Here is a 23,670-nt window from a genome sequence, read left to right as displayed (position 1 = left end):
CATTAGCCCCTAATAACAGTCATTTAATAGTGAATTTCATGTTACTCCTTCCAAATGAGGCTTGATAAGAAATTTGTTAATTGACGGGAAACTCAGACTTGCAGCAGTCCATATGCTATGCTCAAGTATTATTCACTCTCCGTGACTATGTCTGTTGCTTCAGCTACTGGATGGGGTAACCCCGGTCACTTTCCTCCTCAACACCTGTGTTTACTTTGGGGCCTCGGCCCCCATGACCCAGCAGCAATCCTTCACTCACTCAGAAGATGGAGTGAGGTTCCAGCCTTTAAATATGTGCTGTCTGTGCACTTTTACCGCTGTGTGATTCCTCCAAGACTTTCGTTGTGGGGCACTGGCCAGATGACTAGTACAAATGACAATCCAAATTAAATTGAAACATTCAGAGCCTGTTCTGCTTCACTGTAATGTTAAGTTAAGCTCGGATGTTTGTCTGTGCCTATTGTGGCTGTTGAGGTTTTTTAAAGTGGTTTGGCAATGAAAATTGGATTTGAAAAGCAATTAATGTAGAATATAACCAAACCTGTCTTCTTGTTGGCCAGAGCAGCAGACAGAGGTGGATGCATACATTTTCAATATTTAGCAACAACATTTATGATTATGTGGTTGCTAGTGTAAAGTTAAAGGTGCTTTCAGGAAAGTTTGAAGTTATTACTCTTTGGTACTTATTTTGTATAGAGAAAATGTGTGTATATGCAGCATCAAATTTACATTTAGACTACATTTTACATTGTATTCAATTCAGACAAAACCTGGTACAACTATCTCTTACAGAATTTTGCTAGAAAAGGTATCTTTCTATATTTCACAATGTTTTTCTGCACTCATAACCACAACTAAGAGGTTACCAATGACCTGTTTATTGGCACTGAGATGTTAATTTGTGTGTGTGTGCATCTGATGAATGTTTTGCACAGTTAAATCTGGATGCATGCCAGAAGTTCTGTTGCTCGTACAGCAGTGTTAACTGTGCTGATATTAGTGCCAGTGCTTTTTCAGGTGTGGTTACATTTGTGTGTGCCAAAACCATGTTTATGTGGAAACAGGCCAGAATACTGTAGGTGTAAAGAGCTGCCACAGTATCACATAAAGTTGTTAAACTGTGTTATGCTTTGTTTCCCTGCATCCCGAATTCAGCAAAGACAGCTGTGATATTCTTCACAGCTTTCATCATTTTTACAGTTGTCATATTTTCTTCAGAGTAAAAACATTGATCAACAATATTTATGGTCATTTCAGTAAAAAAATGGTATTTGCAGTATTTGGGAGTGTCCTGAGAGCTTAACAGTTCCGGTAAAGTGCTGTGTGCTGGAAGCTGTCTGGAGTCCACCTTATGACTTTGAATGCTTGCTATTCTTGCTTTTAGTTGCATCAGTTAGTTGCTTACTTGTTTGAGCATTTTAGTGTTAGAGCATTTTAAGTCCCTGAAATGTAGCATTGTGCTTACATTTAGCCATCAAAGGCAACAAAAGGCTGTAGTCTACAACGTGAGAGCAGATGAAACAACAAAACATAACATTTTACTCCAATTTATTATAGAATATAGTTGACTTATTGGTTAATGTTGGAGCAGACATAGGACAAAGTATCCTGAAACTGCAGCATGTTTAAGTGTGAAAAGCTTCCATAAAGATTGGCTTCATGTGAGTTTTTTTAAAGTTGAAAGAAATCTTTCAAACTGACTGAGTGTTGTCTTTTCCAGGACACTGGCAAGTGCAGGAAAAGAACTCAAAGATAACTTCCTGAAAGCCCTGGCAGAGCGAGAAGAGGCCAACCGCAGTGGGAAAATGACTGTGAGTACATTATTACAGCACTCCAATTGCTACGTAATGGGATTCCCCTCAAATATTTCTGCAATTCCATTAGGATGGAACAAAATCCATACTGTGTCAAGTTGAGTGGAAACACCCTCCCACCAATTCCTCTCCAAATACTATGATGGTCACTAGAGCTGCAGCAATGAATATTTTAGTTCTCGACTATTCTATTTTTTCATTGATTATTTGAGTAATCACATAGGAAATAATTTTGTTTTATTAACAGTAGTCATAAATATACAAGTCTCTTAAAATTAACACCTCATTGGTTTTCTTTTTTTGAAAGATCTATATCTTTAACAGTAATTACATATTAGTAATAACAATATATTTGTCAAAACTAAACCCTTTTAGTGCCTTTAAGGGTTACTAATACTACTAATACTACTAATACTGTGTCATTGAGAGGCACAACACACTAAGGCTGCAGGCTGTTTATGAAGTGTAAAGTGACATAGGAAATGAATGATTAGTGTTTTGCTCTAATCATATATAAATAATATACCAATAATGCCAATAAAAAGCCAGCTTGATCTGATCCTGGACTTTAGTCATTTCTCCTAGATTTCTCTCTGCTATTATCTCCTTTTCTAGATTTTACAATCTGTGCCTTAGTCAGTGCAGAGCGTTGTGACCAAAATAATAACTCATGAACAACTTAGTGGACTGTTTTAGCCTTAATGGAGTTGCCCACCCCTTTAATATCAATAAAACCCTGTTAACAAAACGTCTTTGATCTTAAACTAGGTGTGCTTTGCAGATTGAACTAGAACAATGGTATCAATGTCAGCCTCCTTTTCACAGAGGCTTGAGGTGGGAGTGTTACAACTAGCTGTCTGGTCCTTTTATATTTTTTTCAGTGAGAACTGTGTCTGTATCTCTCCCTAAATGGGCAGTTGTGCTTGATTGCCCTCGTCACAGACTTTGTTTTTCATGGACTGAATCTCGAGGTACAGCTGATGAGTAAGGCTCTGTGAACTCTAGCACACACTGGGGCAGATTGCAACAGAGTGTGAAGCAGTCAGAATGTAAGTCCACACCTACAAGTGTGTACTCTGCCGTAAATGCCCAGAAAATGCTTCTTTTGGGTTGAGGACAAGTTGCTGCCCCAAGTGAAGGAGTTCATTTATCTTGTTTAGCAAGGGCTTGGAAATGGCTGGGATCTCTGAGGAAGAGCCTAAGGAAGTAACCAATAAGATAACTTAGGCCTCCTGCTGCTGCCCAAACCTAATGCTAACTTAAATTTAAATGTCTGCATAGATGGACTAGAGCGTGGCAAACAGATCTGAAACTATTCTTGATAATTAGATTAAGTATTTCTTTGTGAGGTCACAATACCTTGGTATTTTGATCCTGTCTAAAATAAAGTATAGCTGTCTAGTGAGCCAACAGATGTGTTTTTAAATAATGGACAGAAGTGGCATGCTTAATTAAATTTTAATGCACCAGGGAGAGATTTTAAGCTCTGACCGTGAAGCCTGCTATTTTTACTGCAAACATTACTTTTTACGTCATCATCGGTCTCTGTTTACAGTCTATGATCTATGGAACATGCATCGTTTGAGGAATTGTACTCAACATTGTTCTCCAAGGAGTGTAGGTGTTGATAGATTTAAAATGATTCACCAAGATGCTGGTGTACTATGAATGAGTTTTGTTTGACCTCAGTTTACTTGTCCCTGTGGGATTTGCAATTATCTATAAATGCATTGAGGGTAGTAGGGAGTAGAAGTAGTAACACCAGAGGTTTTCCCACTAGATATTCAATTCGCTTGAGATACAACTAAAGCTTTTTACTCCCCCACTGAAATCTATCTCTTCCTTTATACAGAAACGAGAGCCAGAATAAACGCAAGAAAAATATCATCTTGTGTATTACCTACATATTTTTCAGATAGTTTCCCCTATCTTCTTATTTATCATCTTAAGTACTTCCTTTGCTGAAAAATTAGATCAGGAAGATGTTTATTTTCCTTTGACCCCCACTATGTTTAAAGTTAAACCCAGATTTGTGTGCTTAATACTTCTTCTCTTTGAAACTGTTTTGGTTACAGGTAATTTTTATACAGTTTGACGAGCTTGACCTTAGTAGTATATTTACACTGTACAGACGTATTGTAGAAAACATTTGCAAACTCGCTATGCAACTGTTATGCAACACAATTTTAGTGTCAAAGTTTCAGATTACAGTACCCATATTAATATATGTTAACATATTACTATAATATCAGTAAGACTGCCCAGCATTATATGTCATCTTCTGCACTGTTCAGTGTAGGTTTTCTGAAGGCCTTTTGAAACACACAACTCATACTCCTATCTGCTGCACTCCTCAAACCTGAGGATTGGTTCCACTAACACATTCCAGGTCCTCAACACAGCACATTTTTATTGCACTCTAATGCAAAACAGTGCTTGTCCTACATGTGTCTTTCACGTTTTACATTTGTTTTAATGTTTGCACATTTTATTTTATTTCAGACATTTAAGTAACTCTACTGTTAAAGCATGAACAGACCCACCAACTTTGTAAAAACAGTCAGTTTTCATGGTGCCCTCTTGATTTCTCCTCTTTTTGGGTGTATCCTGTACTCAACTGTTTCAAACCTTCAAGCATAATCTCACATACACGTTTTCAATCTTAAATGTATTTATTGAAGCAAAAAGGTTATCCATTACATAAATCACCAATGTGGAAAAAGTAATCTTCCCATGACCTTGACTAGTCCAAGTCTAGACTTTGACTCCCCTGTCTTCCTTTTTATTAGCGTAGGTTTAGACTAGTCAGTCCATAGAACATTCTTCCAAAAGGTTTGAGGTTCGTCAAGGCAGAATTCAGCCTTGCCAATTTTCCATACATGCCATTTCTACCCAATGTTTATCAAATAGTGGAGTCAAGATAAGTGACTTTTATTCAGGTGAGACAGCTCAGCAGTTGGATCCTTTGTGCCTTGGATAGATAATAAGATATTGATATTGTAAGTTGTCACTGTGTTTGGGGACTCATTATATCAGTGCAGAAAATAATTACTAAAAATTTGTGCGCACTTTTCTGCGTCTTAGCTTTCGGGCGACTTTCGTTTCTCTCACTAACTCTCTCTCTTTCTTTTTGTCCCTGTTAAATATTTTTCCATGGTGTCTCTTGAAGGTTTGTTTACTACACTTCAAACCTCCCGCTCTTTGCAGTGCTCATACGCGAATATTCAAGTACGGCCAAAAAGCATGTTTCCTGGCGTCACATGCGCCCCCCCTAGCATCGCACCACGCCCCCCTGGGGGGGATGCTATTTGAGAAGCACTGCATTATATTAACCTACCTAATGTCTTAAAAGGCTTTAACATTGTTCGGAAGAACTGAAAGTTCACCGAAATCTATTTGTTTTGAGTCACAAAATGGGTGGGGAAAAGAAAATACTTAAAGCAGCTGAGTTATTGGCTTTGCTTCAAATAGATGACATATTCATTGTCATCTTGCACCTCATTCATCAGAGGTCAACCTTTTGTTCTTCATTCATGTCATTCTTAGGCTTTTAAGTCAGGTTGAAATTACACCTGTCAATTAATACACTTGTCAGGTTTTTCCGTCTCTCCAAATGTTGTTACGTATGATTGATGGCAGACAAGACGTTTAATAATGCGCTCATCTTCCTTTTGGGTGCATCCCTCGCCACCTTCCTGTTTCCCTCTCTTTGGGATAAAGGCACTAGGGACACTAAGTGAAGCCTATTTTATTTCACAACATTGACTTTTACACATTTCCTCCTCCTATTTTTCTCAAACACTCAGTGTTTCTTCTGTAGAAGCAGCTCTCCTCTGTATTTCTGATTAGCTGAACTGGTAAAGCTTTCAGTACCTTGCTTTCATTGTGCTTCTACTTCCCTGGCCCTGTTGCGAAAGCTGCTTCACTGCCAAAAGTCACACTCAAACAAAAGCTGCACCTGGGCAGCTTTGGCTCTATTTGCACTGGGTAAGAAGTTAAGTTTTTTTTTTTTTTTTATCAAATCCAGGTCACACCTGCACAGGATGCCTGAGGGTGTCCATTGTTAGAAGGTTAACATCTGAAACTGAAGGTGCAGTGCCACCACCCACCCTGCTCCTTGTTTGTTTTCAGGTGTTTACTGAGAGGCTCTGATGGTGTCAGTGTGACATTATCAAGTCGAGTTAAATTATCAATGTTAAAAAATAAATACAGTAAAAAGCAGTTATTAAGGAGGGTTTAATTTTTTGTCCCCTACTACAGTGTTGTTACCTCTGTGTACCTCTCTTCTTTACTTCTTTCCTGTGACTTTATTGGCCATCTGTCCCTGGATAATGTAAAAGTAGTGTGACACTCGTTCAGCCAAAACTGCTGTAAACACAGAGATTGACACTTGGCTTCAGAGCTGCATCACAAAACAGGTAATGACAAATTATCATGGGATGTATGTACTAAATTAAATGCAGTAGTTAATGTAAACACATTGTAATTTCAGTAATGGTGAATATGTAATTATTCATGGTGCACAACAGTATCAAATGACATCATAGACACGATGATTGATGATGGTAGTTAATGACCAAGTATTTCATAGTTATCAAATGTCGTTAAATCACTTATTAATTATCAACACAATATTATCAATTATTAGTTAGAAGTGATTATTGGAGATGAAAGTAAACATTCACTGCTCATATGAAGCAAATAAATATGTTTCTTAGTTTATCAGTAAAGCAATCTTTCACGCCCTAACAAGAGGCAGCCCCAATGAATCAATGCGCTTGGCAAAGTGCCTCACCATAAAGAGTGAATGTTTGCTCTCAGCACATTCCCAAGCAGCAGGGCTATCGCAGAAGTCAGTGTGTTGTGCCAGTATTGAAGGACAAATGCACAGAACTTCCATTCAACCTGTCAAGCATGGTGAATGAGATGAATCTAATTATTGTATTGTATGTAAGAGTTGGAGCTCCTTTCAGTGCTCACATACCTGATTGGGAGTTAAATAGTTGTCAGGAAGGAGTCTGTATGTTAGGAAGGCGGTAGGGCCAGGTCAGGCCCAGTTGCATAACGCACATTTGTGCACACTGTATGGAGACATTTCAGTATTTTGTCATAGAAAGTGGTGGTCAAGTTGAGCAACAGTGTGAACAAGATGATACATTTTTCAGCAGCCACATGATAACATGATAGCCACCAGGTCATTTGTGCCAATTTTGGATTCTTGCACTAAAATCATGCCTGGTTTTCACATCCAGTTTCAGTGGTAGCTTCTCCTCTTTTGTGCATGATTGTGCATTAAAAACAACTGTATCGCTGTATTTCTTTGTATGTCACTCTATGCATGAGCGTCACTCTTGTCACATGTGCACTGCCAACCACAATTTCTTCCCCTATATACCTGTACTAGATCTGAATGCACGTATCACTTTTGAAACACTAGCTAGTTGAACAGTGTTTATGACTGAAGATGCTGTCATCCCAACAACTTACTCTCACTAAGAGTTACTTAGATCTAATCCTCTTGCAATCTTGATCCAAAAGCAGAATTAACCGGGCCTGCTCAGAATTTTTATGCATGCCAGGGAGCTTGATTGGATGTTTTTCCATGCCAGGGAGCAAGCAGTTAATCTGTGTTGAAACATCTGTGTTGTTTATGTTTCTCCACTCATTTATTAAAGTTTTTATTTCAATTTCAATTTATCTGTAGCGTAGACCAAAGAAGAGCTGTATGATAACTTTTTCGAAACACCTGAGCTTGTATTTCTTGGTGTCTAACTCAGTTTGTAGGCAATATTTACTCTTTCCATTACACATATGCAAAATATTAAAAAATTATTCTACAGTAGCATGTAGAGACATTGAAACCAGTTGTGATTGATGCTCAGCAACAATTTTCCATTATTATTTTTATTATTTTATCATTACAAGTCTTTTTCCCCCAATACAAATGCAGATTTTTTGGAAGTAATCATTTTTTGTTCCATTAACTGACAATTTGATAGACAAATTTCACTGCTCATAAATGATTTTCTGTCTCCCACCCTTTCAGTTGTGGAATTTAGTTGGTTGGCCTGCACTGTGTCTCATGCCCAGAGGGGACATCCTGCATAAAGGAGGTGTTTGTCTTTGGTCTGTGGACCCAGCGAGTTCTGTATTGATAAGCTCCTGTCGCTATAGATAATAAGGTGGTCAGTCATGCAGCCCAGAGATCAAGTATAGCATTGAAATTAAAGAGGAATTCCCAGCCCTATTGCATTACAAGCCATGTGTGTGTCCCTGCTGCCCAGTCCCCGTGTCCTTGTCATGAGCAGTAAAAATAACAATGGCAAGTTTGATTTCAAAGCAGCAGGACCAAGGTGGACAGCCTTTAGAAAGGAAAGAGTCCTGCAGGGCTATCATATGACCTTGACTTGAATGGTGTCACAGAGTTGCAGAGAGGTGGGGATAAGGCCCCACCAGTTTGCAACCATCTATCAAGTGGACAAAAAGGACTTTTTTGTCTGGCAAGCAACCATTGTGATATTTGAGAGTCAGCTAATCAGCATGCATTTTCTTTTTTCAGGTGTAAGAGTTGATTTCACTTGAAGCGCCTGCAGAAATCCATACAAGGTATACCCTGGATGACTAAAATTCAACCTGTTGTTTTGTTATTTTGGTTCTTAATTCATGTGGGTGCAATCTCTGAGCTTTGAACTATGATACTTTGCCTGCACTTTCTCACAGTTGCAGGTTGTGATAAAAACCATAGCATTTAACTGTGAAATATTACTCTTGGCTTATTACAAACTGTGGATTTCATGGGTTGTGTCTTAGTCTATAAAAAGAAAATGGATAGCCAAAGCATTGTGTGTTATGTTAGTCTACGGAGCCAACATGGCAGCTGTGCCCCGTCTCTCAATGCACCATATCTGCCACTGAGGGATTTAGAAAAGAATGAGGAAAAGAAAGATTTAACTGCCTCCATTGTCTCTTTGCCTAAGAAATTGGAATTGAAAGATAAAAATAAAATATACATTTTTGAATTATTTAGACAGGGTTTCCTCTGAGAGATGCAGCTGCTATCAATAGAACAGCTTTCACATGGAACATTTTCTTGAATGAAAGTATAATTGGTCGGATAAGTTACAAAAGCCAAATCCAGTGAGAACATGCTGTGGGCCAGTTGAAAGTTGTTTGAGGGTGAATGAAAGGTTTGTTTACCTATGAAATCAAACATCACATATAATAACAGATCTATCCCATAATGCAAGTGGCACTACTGGCCTCACTGTTTTGCCACTGAAAGCCTGCATGAACCCCACTGTAATGATTTCTTCGGTGCCCCTCCCTCCTGTGAGAAGCTGCTATTGTCCAGAGAGAATGCCCTAAAAATGTGGCCCCTGGACCATTTTCAGAGCAAATGAAAATGGATACACTTAATCTAATCTCTCAGGATTTATTTTAACTCTGTGTGCTTAGTGGATTTTTGAAATGCATTGGCAACACATTTGGGCTGTGGACAATCACTATAAAAACATTTATCAGCTAGATATTGCCACTTGGAAGATGGGGGATCATTTTACGCTTCTACTTGGTATCAAATAAAGTTGCGCATTATGTGTGTGAGGCCATCTGGGAGTCTGGATAGACCGCGATTGCTCTTTGTCAGTCAGTCTCCAAGAGCTCTCATTTTGGATGCAATTGTTGTTGGAGATTTATTGGGAGGAGTACTAAAGAGATTTCTTTAGTATCTTTTGGTATTAAGACAAGTCTCTATTGGTTTATATTGTACTCATATTTCTTAAATCACATGGACCAAAGCTAATACTGTAGATGTACAGGGACTCCTTTTCCACTGCAACAGTTTAACAACTTTTCCATAATCTATGTTTTGAAGAACATGAATGCTTAAGTGCAGCCTGTTTTCTGAAGTACTGAATGTTCAATACTCTAACTGAAACATTAAGATGTTGGTTCAAAGGGAATTTTGTTTACTCAATCACTGACAGCTACAAATCCAATAAAAACTTTATCAGTAAGATCAATAACTGATTAAGTTCCATCTTTGTATTTTACAGACAGTAAACGTGTGTGAAAACTGATTTCAGCAACCACATTCTGAAAACTGCTCTGGGTTTACTGTCCCACTAAGCGGCCATGTGTTGAAACCCCAAGTATCTCAAGTATCTTAATCTGTTCAGCAGATAGATAACTTTTCATGGGTAACCGAGAATCTTCACATATAACATATAATCTGTGATCAGAATGACAGGAATTCATGTTAAAACACATTAAACAACCTAATGCTCATAGAATCTGGCTAATTGGAAAGCACAAAAGTACTCCACTAAGAAAACTGAGGAAAACATGCTTTGCACATGTCTCATCCTGATTCGACTGAAACTAAACTGTGAAAAATATGAAAGAAAATTCTAGTAATGAATAAAAGCTAAGGACAAAGATCTTAATTAGTAAACCAGCAGCTAATATGAAGCCTTTATGCACTGACAGCTGCTTCATCCAGAATAAAACATCAGTACATTAGCTTGTTGATTGGGGTCTAAAACTAAAGTAACTAGTAACTAAAGATGACTGACAAATGTAGTGGAGTAAAAGATACATTTTCATCTGAATTGTACAAGAGTAAAATTAACATAAAAGATGACTATAGATAAATAGATGGATAGATCATATTAGAAAGAAATTCAGGTGTTAACTAACTAACTAATATGAATCAAATACAAGTACATCAAAATTTGTTACTCCCTCTGGTTCTGTGGGTGTGATGTCCATAAAATTGAGGCTTCAAAACTTAGGTCAAGCTTTTCAAACCTTATTTTTAAATGTTTGCATTATATCTTTCAGTTTTTAAACTACATTTTCAGTGCAGTCTTTTTTAAGTTTCACATTATTTTTAGCTGTTAAAACAGGTTCAATAAGAGCAGATTTTAAACAACTGAACAAATTCATTGTGGCATTCATCTACAGTTACATTTAGTCATTTGGCAGAGTCCAAAGTGACTTACAAGTGAGGTACAAATATCTATCTCTGATCATCCAAGACACATTTCACAGACTATTCACCTATTCTTTCTATTCTTTGCTATTTTTTCATTTAGTTGTCTTTAGTTAAATTTCAAAGCTTGAATGTAGCAGAAGCTCTGTAATATGCAGTCTCTTGTCAAAATTACTTTGCAGAATTTATCTTGGCCATATTGTGGCCTGATTATTTTCTGTTGACATATCAAGGTCACAGACTTTTCCCCATTGAAGACATTTAAAATAATCTTATGCTGTGAAATCTGTGAGATTGAAATCATCAATAGCTGTAATCAATCATTATTTACAGCCATATTATCTTTTGCATTCCTTTCATTTGCACTTTTCATGGACTCAGGAACGTTGGCATGTTTTTACTCCAACTCCCATCTGAGTATTCAGTCGACACAGGGTGCATGTGCTTGTTATATGTTAGGGAGGATTGAACATCTGTGTTAAATACTACCTAAAGGTTTCTGGCGTGTCCCAAGAGGAATGTGCACCTGCTATTTGCCGGCTGTATTTTTGAGACCGCTTAAGTTTGAAATCAACACGTTGCGAAACTAGTCCTATAACAAAACTGAAATACAGTCTTTAAACTGCCTTTTTAAATCTACACCACAACATTACACATAGAAATGTATACCCCACTCTATTAGTCTGTCCTTTAGATTCATTTACATCTTCACATTCTAAGATATAAGGTTGATGATTAATGCAGCAATGCTTTCTTCATTCTTTTGCATCCCATTTTTCTTACATCACCCCTTTTGGATATTCTTCCAAAACAGTGATGAAACTGTTCTAGTTTGTGTCTGGTCCCATCTTCTTCCTGCCGGGGAGAGAAGCCAAGTGTTACTCACAGTCTGAACTCAACTTGTGTCTGTCTGAACTCAACTTCTGAGACTCATCTGGTCTGTGAGGCTGCATCTGTTGAGCAGTTTCTAACTACTGAATCTATCATCAACAAGAGAATGTGTTGATCTAAAGAAGAAGAGAGCACAAACAGTTCAAATAATGGTATAAGGTCTCATTTTACCACAACAACTTTTACTGGCAATACATGTGGTTATTGTGGTTAAATTATAATAAAAATGAACTCGAGGACATCTCCCAGATCCAGCAAGTCTTTTCATGTTTTCATTTACGTCAAATGAAAGAAATTAAAGCCAGATCATAAAGATTGAAGTGTTCGAGATATCAAATTTCTCTTTGTAGTATGAATTATGCTTCTAAACCAGTTCCCAAACTGGTCATCTGTCACATTTCTTCTAATTTTATTTCTAAATAAACTTTTACTTGTAGGAAAGACACAAGCAGTTTGAAGATGACAAATCCATGAGGCACTGTGCAGTGTAGCCAAGTGTTTGTATCTGTCGGCTGCTGTTCCGGTTCAGCTTAATCAAAGTGATGTGAGCTTCCAATCCTTAGGAATGTATCAAACTGAGCTTCCAACATCTTAAAGTGGGTCTTGAAGCAATTCTGAAGCTCCACTTATTAGTCTGTGAAACGCTCCCTGCTGTTTCCTTTTTGCTCAGGGGTGTAAAATTTAGCCTTGATGTGCAAACACTTTTACACACTCTGCAGAAGCTATGATATATTCTTTTAACTGCAACCAAGGGTTCAGTAGGTGATCGTTTTGGCTAACAAGGTAGGCCCATGAGTGATAAAGGAATCCATTTATGGTCAAAACATTGATACCCAATCTGGGAATTCAGCTAATGCTTATCCGCTCTTACTAACATATGGAACACATTCTTCAGAATCTTCTTTGTTTTATCACTACACACTGGACTGCTTTGGCTGTGTATTATTCCACCTGAATAAATACTGGACGACATCTCTCCTACTTGGAGCCATGCACATGTCTTCCAGAGGCATTCAGGCTTCAGGCACTGCACCTTCTCTCCTCTTCTTCATCCCAATAACAGTTACGTCCTTCCCTGCTATCTAAGAGCAAGTCCAGGAGTTTGTGTTTTTGAGTTGTTTCCTGAGAGACCAGCTGCTGTTGATGGACAGTTTCTCACTAGTTCAGTGTTAGTACATCTCTGTTTCCTACACACAGTCCCACTGAAATGCCAAAGATTTGAGCTCATGGTTTAACTTTCAAGCTTCTAAAATCTAGACAGGCCAAATTCTCGGCATATTTTCATGTCATTGTAATCCATATTAACATGTGTATGAGGCTCTTACCAAAGAAGTATGCAGATGGTTCCAGTCTATTAGAAAATACAAAGGATTTCAAGTGCATTACATTTGAAGTAAATTTTGTGATCTGTTTTCGTTAAGTTATTTATCTACAATATGTACGTGTCCGTAAAAACACATTTTATTAGACAGTTCAAATCTTGTGGGCACAAAGGTTTAGAAGGCCAAATCTTATGTATAATGTTGAAAAGGTTTTAATAAGCTTTTGACTCCATAGTGAGAAAATTGTTTTCCTAAATATATAGTATTGTTGCAAAATGATGAGCGTGTTTGTTTTTGTTTTAGGACCTTTGACTTTCCAGTTATACTCTAGATGTGTGTCATTCATTTTCCTGCATGTCCTACATGCAATACCCATCAAACCCAGTATTTCATGAGCCTGTTGAGCTAATATTCAGTAATGAATAAAATGCCTGTTGGGTTGTCTTCAAGTCTCAAATTTTAGTTAAATACAGGCTGGTCAAGATGAAAGACACTGGTGCAGGTGAGGTTCACCTCTGAATTTTAGGCTTTTGCAGAACGCTGTGGTAAGACGACCTCATTCCTAAGCTGCACTCTCAGTATTTCAGTAAACTGTGTCAATACCACATAGCCAGATGTGTTTACATGTTGTTCTAAACAGTCTGTCAGAATTTTCTTCATTTTTTTTAACCTGGGCAGAATCCTCCAACAGGAAGTGCTTCATTTTTACAGGAGCCTACTATAGGGCATGTTGTGTTGCCACAGTGAATCACATGCACACATATCTAAAGTAACATCTGGCCACAGTTACCACAGTGGCTGACCAGAACTCACCTGCTGCTGTTACTATTTTCTTTAGTTACATAACAAAGTGTCTGGTACAGTAGATAAACCTCCAAACCACAACCAGAATTCCCCATTATTTTGCTGAGGGTATGCTGGTTTGTATTTACCATGCTGACCTCTTGGTCTTTTTCACTGTGTGCCCTAACAGTGCCTCCAGCTTTAGTTTATTTATCACCTAGGTATTTCCAGCCACCATCTGGCCCAACTGATATCACAGTGGTGGCCTGATGGTAATATGGATATCCCCCTCATTTATCTTAGCCCTTGTGACAACAAAACAAAAATCTGCTCATCTTGTCTTAGCAGAAAATAGTCTGATATCAGCGGGCAGAGACCAGGAAATAGGGGAGGGGAGGGAGGAGATAAACATGTTTGCACAGACATGTAGCAATGCTCTTTTTGATTTGGACAACATTAGTGTTGTCTTAAACCACAACCCCCCCATTTTTTTAGTTGTTTGAAAGCCTTAAAGCCGAGATCAAACAAGATTGCAGTCTCTATTATGCTTTTCGTCTTGCAGGCCTGGACTGAAGTGCATTTGAAAAACACAGGCTAAACACTGTGAATTCCTTGTTCCACAGTGACAGCCGGCGATTGCTGGAGTCTCATTGCAAACCCAAAGGGGAGCTTCTCAGCAGAGCTGCAGGCCAACCAAAACAGAATCATGTTTGAACACCTATTTCCACTGGGACGGTGGGAGGGGGAGCTCCACAAGCTTTAATCAGGATCTTAAAACAGGCGAGCCTTTGATAAAGACTGCGCTCTGTACATTTATCTTGTTCCTCTGAAGCCTGTGCTGGCTTATGTCATCCGCTTTGATCCTACTTTTTCGAGCATGGTGTCAGACATATCTCTGCTGTCGATAACACATTGGTCAAGTGTATGACATTATAGTGTATGTAGAAGAAGGAAAAAACACAAGAACACACACCCCACCTTTCCCCCTCACATCTGAAGTGTGTGTGTGTTTTTTCTACCACCTCCCAGTTTTTTTTTCCTTTTTCCTCCCATATGGAAACATCTTCATTAACTGGTTAAATGGTTAAAGAGGAACTATGGCAGGGTGCTGCCCCACAATGTGCAGGGACAACAATATTTGACAAGGATGTATTCCTGGTGATGAAGCCAAACCCTGTAGCAGGCCTCTTTGCAGATGTCATGCACGAGTGCTTTGGAATAATGCTGATAGGAGCTGAGCTGGGCTGGCTCAGTTTTAATCTGTATATCGGCATTCATTACACTCAGTACACCATAGAGTGGCACAACACTTCTCCTGCATGGACTTATCTTACAGTTAAATTTCCATTGATAGTCATACACTTTGTGTACAAATAATAATAAAAAAATTGTATAAATGCAGAAAAACATCTAATTGCTCATGTAAACATACAATGTCAGGTAAAAAAAAGAACTGTCTGTCAGGTGAAAATTCTGTTTTTCATACATTAGAAGTGGATAACCAGTAGAGATGATGACTCAGCATGAGGAGCAATGACTGACCAGCTGAGAACATATTTTATGTAAACAGTATAGCACCGTATTAGTGTAATTTTTTATAGTTATCTTTGGAGTGCTGTACACATTTTTATTAAAATATGACAATAAAACAATTAATCATCATTGTTAAAAGAGAATATGAATTTATTGGAACCAAATATCTCAGTTCATAGATGTTGAGGAAGTGCAACCAGGAAGACAGTGAGAATATTAAGAAATCCACTTTGTCATTAGGGAAGACCAGGATTAGGAGAGACTTCCTGTTTTCAACTGGTGGGGCCAGGCTACCCTGGAATGCTGGCATTAAAGAGAGATGGCAACCTTTAAAAGAATCCCTTATACAGGCCAAAGAGAGGGGTATGTTTTATTTCCCATCACACATTGGGCTGCCACTCACCCTACATAGAACACATTTAGCCCACATCCTTGTCTTCCTCCCTCAGGCCCAACTGACGGACCATAAACCGATACTAAAGAACAAGCTTGCAAAAAGAAATTTACGATAATGGTTTGTAAAATACCTTTCAAATTACAAGGAGTGGAAGTGCTCTGTTTAGTGTCAGTACTGTGGTTGTCGTCGTACAGCCATCTTTTAAGGTCCATAGGTGTGAGCTGTTTGGCAGCTCTGTGTGAGCTCTGTGGCACTTAACCCCATTATCACTGAACATAAGCCATGCCAGCTTAACATACTCTGTGGTTGCAGGCTTTATTTATTTATGACTTCTATTCATAGCAATTTGTCTCTCAGGACTAGAATAATTGCACCTGTAATTGTGTCTTTATATTTTCTTGGTTGTATACCTTGCACCTTCAACATTGAATTTTTAGACAAAAAGACAATTTCATGTCAGTACTAAAAGAGATCTTTAAAATTTGAACTAAACTTAACCTAATTAAAAATATAACACCAAAAATGCTTGAATGTGTAAGTATTTGACCCCCTTTTAAAATGACTCCACTACATCATGATGGGTACAGCCAGTTGGTTTTTGAAGTTTACGTTTAGTTCATTGAGATAGCATAAATATGTGTAGTGCACATATTTCACTTAATTGCGTTCTGCACCTGCATCTAACTTTTTATAAACCCAGTAGTTACAAACTCACAGAGAATCTTTTTTTTTTTTCGTTATCGGCCATGCAGCTTTACTGTTTTGGTTCCCTGTCACCGCTTTCAATCAGCCTTGTTTTCAGCTGCAGCAGAAAGCTGTTTTCAGTGAAGAAGACAAATTAACCCACTGTACACTACCTGCCCATCACTAAACACCAGGCAAAGTTAGATAGTAGCTGATGAACATAGCAGAGCACTTACCTGCTAAACTGACAGATACAGTTTGGTTTTACCGTGTTTACAGCTCTTTCTGCTGCTTAAAGTTGGCAAAAATTGTGCTGCTTTAAATCTTAATTTATTTTTGTAATAAACACCAATATGATGAATATTCAATAAGCTAAAGTTAGGTGATGTTAAGGTCAGGCTCTGATGTAATCCAGTTTAAACTACTTTTAGATTTCTCACAAATGCATGGAACCTTTTAGTAAAGACTAAAATGCTACATCTTTCCAGGTGCATAAAATAATTGTTTCTTAGTTAATTAACAAATTAGTTACATAAACTTACATTTTACAAATGTATGCAGTTAAGATTAAGCTAGTTTAGTATTCCTTTTAAATTTTATATTGAAATGCTTTGAAAGTACACTTCAATTAAACCATTTCTAAACTTTTTTGACCTTTGTTTGAAATCTTCAGCTGTTAGGTACGTTGTGCGTTGGGTGTTTAGATTTACAGCTTTCACCTCGGTGTGCACCATTCATAAGATAAACAACTCATCTGAATTTCTAAACACGGATAGGTTTAAGTTCTGAGAACCTGACGGTATTGGAAAAATGTTTTCAGTGGGACCTAAGCTCGTTCTAAGTTCATCCAGGCATGTAATGTTTTAACCTTCGCCCAGAGTAAACATAACTAATATGAACTGCATTTTATTTTTTTTAAAGGTGCTGAGGAATTACTTCACTAGTAGCCTATATGTTAGCCATGTGATGTGAAGTACATCAGCCGTTCTAGAAATACGCAAAAGGCTGAAAAAGATCTATGTTGCTAAAGTGAATAGCCAATGCTCTAGGGTCCCTTCTAATAGCACCACGGCACCCTTGAGCAAGGTGCTTAACCCCAGCTGCTCTTGTGGATGCAGCAGTAGAAGAAGAGGGCTATATTTGGCAGCTTTCTTGAGTTGAATGTAACCAAGGTAAGGACATGTGCTTTGATTTTAGGCATCATTAGATTTAGGTTTATTATTTTATCTGAATGCTTATCTCTAATAAAACTAGAAGAATTAATAACAAAAACAAAATGAGATAGTATATATTTTTGAGTTTGAATAATTGTTGGTTGTGTGGCTGTAACCATATAGAGCACAACTTAAAAGAAACTGAGTTACTGCTTTTAATTGTTACTCAAAGTTCTGTGAACAGTTCTCTCATCTCGACCACCAAACAGGAGGCTGCTGCCTCGTTGAAATGGTTGGCATTCCTGGTACTTTCTCTGACATGTTTGGTCTGTAACGAACAGGCTTTGAAAGCTTCTGTCAACGGCAGAAATGCCTAATAATGTGAAAAGAGTTTGTCTCAGGTCAAAAGAATTAACCTCTAGTTGTGTGCGTGGCTAAACTTGGATAAGAGTCAGACAAGGAGCATGATAGTCAGGTCTTTCAAGATTTATTTTGGGTCCCTCCCACTCTTAAAAACACACTTCAGTTAATTTTGCGCGGCTTGCTTGGTATGTGTAAGATTTCCTCCTCTTCCCGCCACACACCCTCATTGTTCCCCACATAAGGACACTCAGCATACTTTAAGATTAGCTGAAACTGAGGCTTTGGGGTATTGTGGCTTCCCCTACCAGGACATGTTTGCCTTGTTAGCTTATTGATGTTACTTGGTGGCTTAATGTTGCTATTTTAAAGCAACAGGCCACTGAAATGTCTTTGGAGTATTTCAAAGGCATTACCATGTCTTGTTCCATTTTGTATTATGAATGCTGAATTTTAGAACTAAAAGTCAGTTAATCATGCTGTAAAAAAGGAATACAATGAAGCACTGCTTTATAATATTTTACCTCAAAAGAGGGTTAAAATGAACAGGTGTTTTGTGGTTATAAAAATTAGCTTTTTGATGTGTCACCTCTATGGTTATCGTCACTTTCCTAAACCCACAGACATTTATGGCTAAAACACAGTTCAAACAAAGTGTTTAAAGTAGTGATAGTGATAAAATATGTGTTTTGTTTGTTTGTAAAAGTCAAATTTTTACTCACACTTGTTAATAGGTTAATGGGATACTAGTTGTTGCTTACTAATAATGTTAATGGAAACATCATATTTAGGAAAACAGGAATTGCTTTAAACTAAAGCATTAAAGTAAAAAGACCACTGGGGACAGAGTCTGTCATGTCATCTTGCCTTTCTTGTTGTAAGGCTTAAGTTGGCTGAGTGTGTTTTTGTGTTGGTGCACTGCTTGATTTAGGTCTATCATGGACAGCTGACTCTTCCTCCCAAGCTGCATATTCTGTAAGGTGTGAAAAGTTAACAAGTTAGTTGTTGTTAGTTTCCATCTTTTCCTACATCTGTATTTTCAAAGTGAAACGAACTCCATGCGAGTCACAATGATATATATATATATATATAGCAATCAGAGCCAAACAGTTGGCTTTTATTGAATGTCATATATATGGCTTTCACAATTTTGCGCATATATATATATATATATATATATATATATATATAGCAATCAGAGCCAAAGGTGGAGTGTGATTGCTAGGTGGTGTTTGCATTTTCTCTTCTGGTGCCTAGTTCAGTGAGTGCAACCATCACAACATTTTACCTATCTTACAAAGATGTGCTGATAATTGTAAAGTTCTGCCATACTGACTAAAATTGTCCCCCTAAACTTTATCAAGTATGTTCTGTAACCTAAACCTTTACCTCCCTTCAAAGAGACCAAGTAGTTTTTGTGACTAAACCTCACTCTAACCATACTCTAATAATAGAGGAAGTAGAAGTTTATGGAGACATTAATCATATGCAGTCAATTCAGGGGTTCCTGTCAGAAAGTATTGATGTGGAAGATGGTCTATAAACAGTGAATTGTACCTCTTTAGTTTTGAACACTTGTTTGCTACAGGTATGCATCTAACATCAGTAACAAGCAAAACAATGACCTGTGTGTGCACCCCAGTCTCTGGATAGAGGTCAATATTCCAGTTCACTATAGGGATATCTCTTATATTACCACTAGCACATTTGTAAATATAGTTTTCTCTATCCTGAAGCCTATCTGCCTCTTCAAAGACCTAATCATAACCTTTCCACTGCTGTGTTTATTTCGGTCTGCTTAACCTTTAATTACCAAACTGAAAATCAATCTTTTGCAGCTCTTTCATTTGTTAGTGTTTCACCACTTAAATTATTATCCATGCTTAGCCACCAATAAAATCTTACCACATTTTTTTAAGAGCCAAAATTGATATAGATATAATTAGCTGACTGAGTGCAAATAAAAACTTATTAATGCCTGTATCAAGACTGGACATACTGTCACCTCGTGTGTTTCTTCAGCTAGTATGTCTAAAAAGATATAAGCCTTAATTACAAGGCATGTAAGCTAATTTTCTTATTTGATGTTTGGAAATGTTGTTGCATGTGAACAATAAAACATTGACTTTGTGTTATCACACACTAACTCACCTTTTGCATTGCTCTTATATATCCAGATTAATAATCCTCTGTATGAATCTGCCTTTAACAAACACTTATTTAGTAACACAATTTAGTGCAAACATTTTCCTTAAGCTCTGACCAGCCCGTGCCCCAGCAGTCATTTGTCTGTCTTAAGGTCTGATTGTGCTGTGTACACTTTCCCTTTCAAAGCCTTACACCTGTGTCTTTGTCTGCTTGGGAATGTGTCCACAAACATAAGGCTCTGATAACACTACACCTGTTTTATAAGTTATTTTAGGCAGGGTAAACAATAATCACAGAACAGCTCATCATTATACCATGAGCAGGGCTATTAGAGTAGTTGTGTGTGTGTGTGTGTGTGTGTGCGCGTGTGTGTGTATTTTAGAGTTCATAGACACATATTCTTTATACAGCTGCAAAAGCTCAAAAACCAGAGTTTCTATTTGAAGTTGGGCTAGGCAGGTTTTTTAAATTAATGAGTGTAGCAGTGAAAAGCGTTCTGATGGCTTTCAAAACAGACAAAAATTATAGTGATCTTTTATAAAGAGGGGCAAAGAGCAAAGTTCAGACACACTGGTCTCAATCAACTCGGTGCATTTTTAGGTTAAACTGCACCTGTGTAATGATCCTATATCATAGCCCAGGTCTCCAACAGTCGTGTTCCCCCCAGCTGAGGTGCAATAGCCTATTTAAATTCTTTCTATTTCTATTTCTTCTTATCTACACTAATCTTGTTTTTAGGAAGTACTCTGTGCAGATAATTACCTATGTAAGATATTTTTTTTCTTGTCCCTTGTCCCAGGATCAACTATCATTATAGGTAAATGTGTGTGTGTGTGTGTGTGTGTGTGTGTGCGTGCGTGCGTGTCATTGTGAAAGCCATGATTGTTATAAGCCACCAGCTGCAACCCTTTCAGTCTTTTCGTTTCTGTTTTTAAAGGGACAGTCTGTAATTCTGACATGAGCTTGTCAACCTTTACATCAGCACATCACAAAGAAATCAGCCATAACTCATGAAAGTCTTTTGCCACTGTAACGATGCCTTCTTCTACCTGAGGAATATTGCTGAACTTAGGAGAATCCTGTCTTAAAATGATGCTGAAAAACTTGTAAAGGATCTATGATCAAGAATCAATGATTCACATAAAGCTGGAAAGGGTTACAAAGTGATTTCAAAGACTTTAGAAATACACCCGTCTACAGTTAGGCAAACAATCTACAAATAGAGACACTTTGGGACTGCGGCTACACTACCAAGAAGTGGGCAGCCATTCAAAATGAGCACCAGCTGAACACAACACATAGAAACAACCCAGAGAAACGGCTAAAGATGTGAAGGCATAACTGGAACTGTCTAGCATTTGTGTTCATTAGTCTACAGCAGGTAAAACATTAAAAAGCAGGGTCTACAGGACCTTCGTGGCACCGCGAAGGAAGTTGCTGCTTATTAAAAGAACATTTCTTCATGCCTGAAGTTTGTGAAAAAGCACCCAGCACTACATCTGGCAGAAAGGGGTCACTGTATATCATCATAAAAACATCATCTGAATCAAAGTATGGTGAAGGAAACATAATGATTTGGCCCTGCTTTGCTGCATCAGGGCCTGGCCAGCTTGCAGTGATTGGAGGGAAGATGAATTCCCATGTGTATCAGAAAATTCTTTAGGATAATCTAAAAATGTCTGCATGTCAGCTGAAACTCTGTAGAAGTTGGGCGATGCTATAGGACAGTCACCCAAAACACCAGAGCAAGTCCACAAGAGGATGGTTTCAGAAAAACAAAATCCGCCTTTTGGAGTGGCCAAGTCAGAGCCCAGACCTCAACCCAATAGAGATGCTATGGAACGAACAAGCCAAACACATGAGATATCCAAAGAATATGACAGAGCTAAAGCAGTTCTGTCTGGAAGAATGGACTAAAGTTCCTTCTGAACAATGTGCAGGTCTAATCCACAGCTACAGGAAGCACAGGATTACCTACTTTTTCCCACTAGCACTATGAGGTTTTTATGGCTGTTCTCAATAAAGACATGAAAGGTCAGAGTTTCTTTGTGTTATTTTTTTAGACACATAATATTTGTTAATACTCTTGACTTAGATGAAGATCACATTATGTTTTATGACAAATTATTGCAGAAAACCACAACATTTAAAAAGGTTCACATACTTCTTCTTGCCACTGTATAAAACATTTAATAATCAAGCTCCATCATATCTTAAAGACCTCAGAGTTCCCTATTTTCTAAGCATAATGGTTCATTCTCAGAGTGCAGGTCTACTTGTGGTTCCTAGAGTTTCCAGATGTAGAATGGGAGGCAGAGCCTGTCTATCAAGTTCCTCTCTTGTGGAACCAGCTCTCTGTTCAGGTTCATAAGGCAGACACCATCTCTACATCTAGGTTAGGTCGAGGCAGATTGCCGCCCACCCTGAGTCTAGTTTTGCTGCAGGTTTATTCTGTTAAAGTTTATTCTGTTAAAGTGGGGTTGTTAGGTTGTCAGGTTGTCTATATAATTCTGATATAAATCTTAAATCTAACACTCTAGTGTCTTGAGATGACGGGTGATAATCCAGTCTACATTATTTCACCAAATCAACGATAACCACCTAAGAATAAAACTCAAAGGAATACAAAGCACAGTAAGTTAGATTTCCCCTAATGAGAATTAAAAATTAAAAATTAAAACTACAGCTGCTGCTAGAGCACTAATCAGAGCCACACTAGCTCGACTCTTAACGTTACACTCTCACTGCAGCCTCCAGTTGCTGTAGCTAACATCACAACAGCAAACTAGCAAGTTGGCCGAATGTCAAAGTATGACAAGTAAACAAGGTAACTGTTCCTGACCTGTTCAGCAGACGCCTAGTACTTTTCTCAGTGTTAGGGTTGGTGTTAGCATTCGAAAACAACTGTGGTGTCGGAAAACTACCGCTGCTCACTCTCTTTCTCTGCTTTACATGAACAAGAATACTGCAGATTATTTTTACTGCACCAACTATGGATGTATGGTATAAAGAAACATTAAGTACATTTTGCGGACTTTGACAATGTATTGCATTAGACAATACCATTCATTGAATAAATAAATAATGGTTCATTCATTTAGAATAATTTTCTCTTGAAGTAATGTACTCTGTGAATCAGACTCAATCCATGTCTCTGTCTATGTCCATGTCTATGCTTTGGCAACACTGAAATTGTCAGCCACAATTTGTGTTGGACACAAACGCCTCCTGTGCAGACACAGAAGCAGCACGAAAGCTACTGCTGCTGCTCTGCTAATGTACTGCTCATGACACACTCTCTGTAGTATGAGCAGCATGAAGTCATACTGTGTTTTTTACTATGCAGCGTTATTATAACATATGTATTTAAACCCAAGTCCAAGTAATTCCAAACTGTTTGAGTCATTCTGAATAGAACCTGATGACAAACTAAAAATCGTGCTCCAAAACAACTCTTAACCAAAAAACAAAACTTTTTTTTTTAAACCCTCCACATGCCTAAACAGTTGCTGCTAGCTGAACAATGCTGATGAAATAAATAATAGTAAACCAAACAGTAAAGTAGCAGGCATGAATTCCAAAGCAATGAGTT

The 23,670-nt window shown here is 37.9% G+C and overlaps 1 protein-coding gene across 1 annotated transcript in view; it reads left to right on the top strand.

Annotated features, from left to right (window-relative positions):
• Nucleotides 1–23,670, top strand: part of cfap299 (cilia and flagella associated protein 299) — a 63,164-nt gene that overhangs the window by 12,106 nt on the left and 27,388 nt on the right. The window contains exon 3 of the mRNA XM_026343654.1: nt 1,721–1,811. Coding sequence (XP_026199439.1) covers nt 1,721–1,811 — 91 coding nt within the window. The remainder of the gene's footprint in view (nt 1–1,720; nt 1,812–23,670) is intronic.

The sequence above is a fragment of the Anabas testudineus genome, chromosome 9, assembly GCF_900324465.2.
Source record: "Anabas testudineus chromosome 9, fAnaTes1.2, whole genome shotgun sequence".
NCBI lineage: Eukaryota > Metazoa > Chordata > Actinopteri > Anabantiformes > Anabantidae > Anabas > Anabas testudineus.
This window is presented reverse-complemented; position numbering and strand designations above follow the sequence as displayed.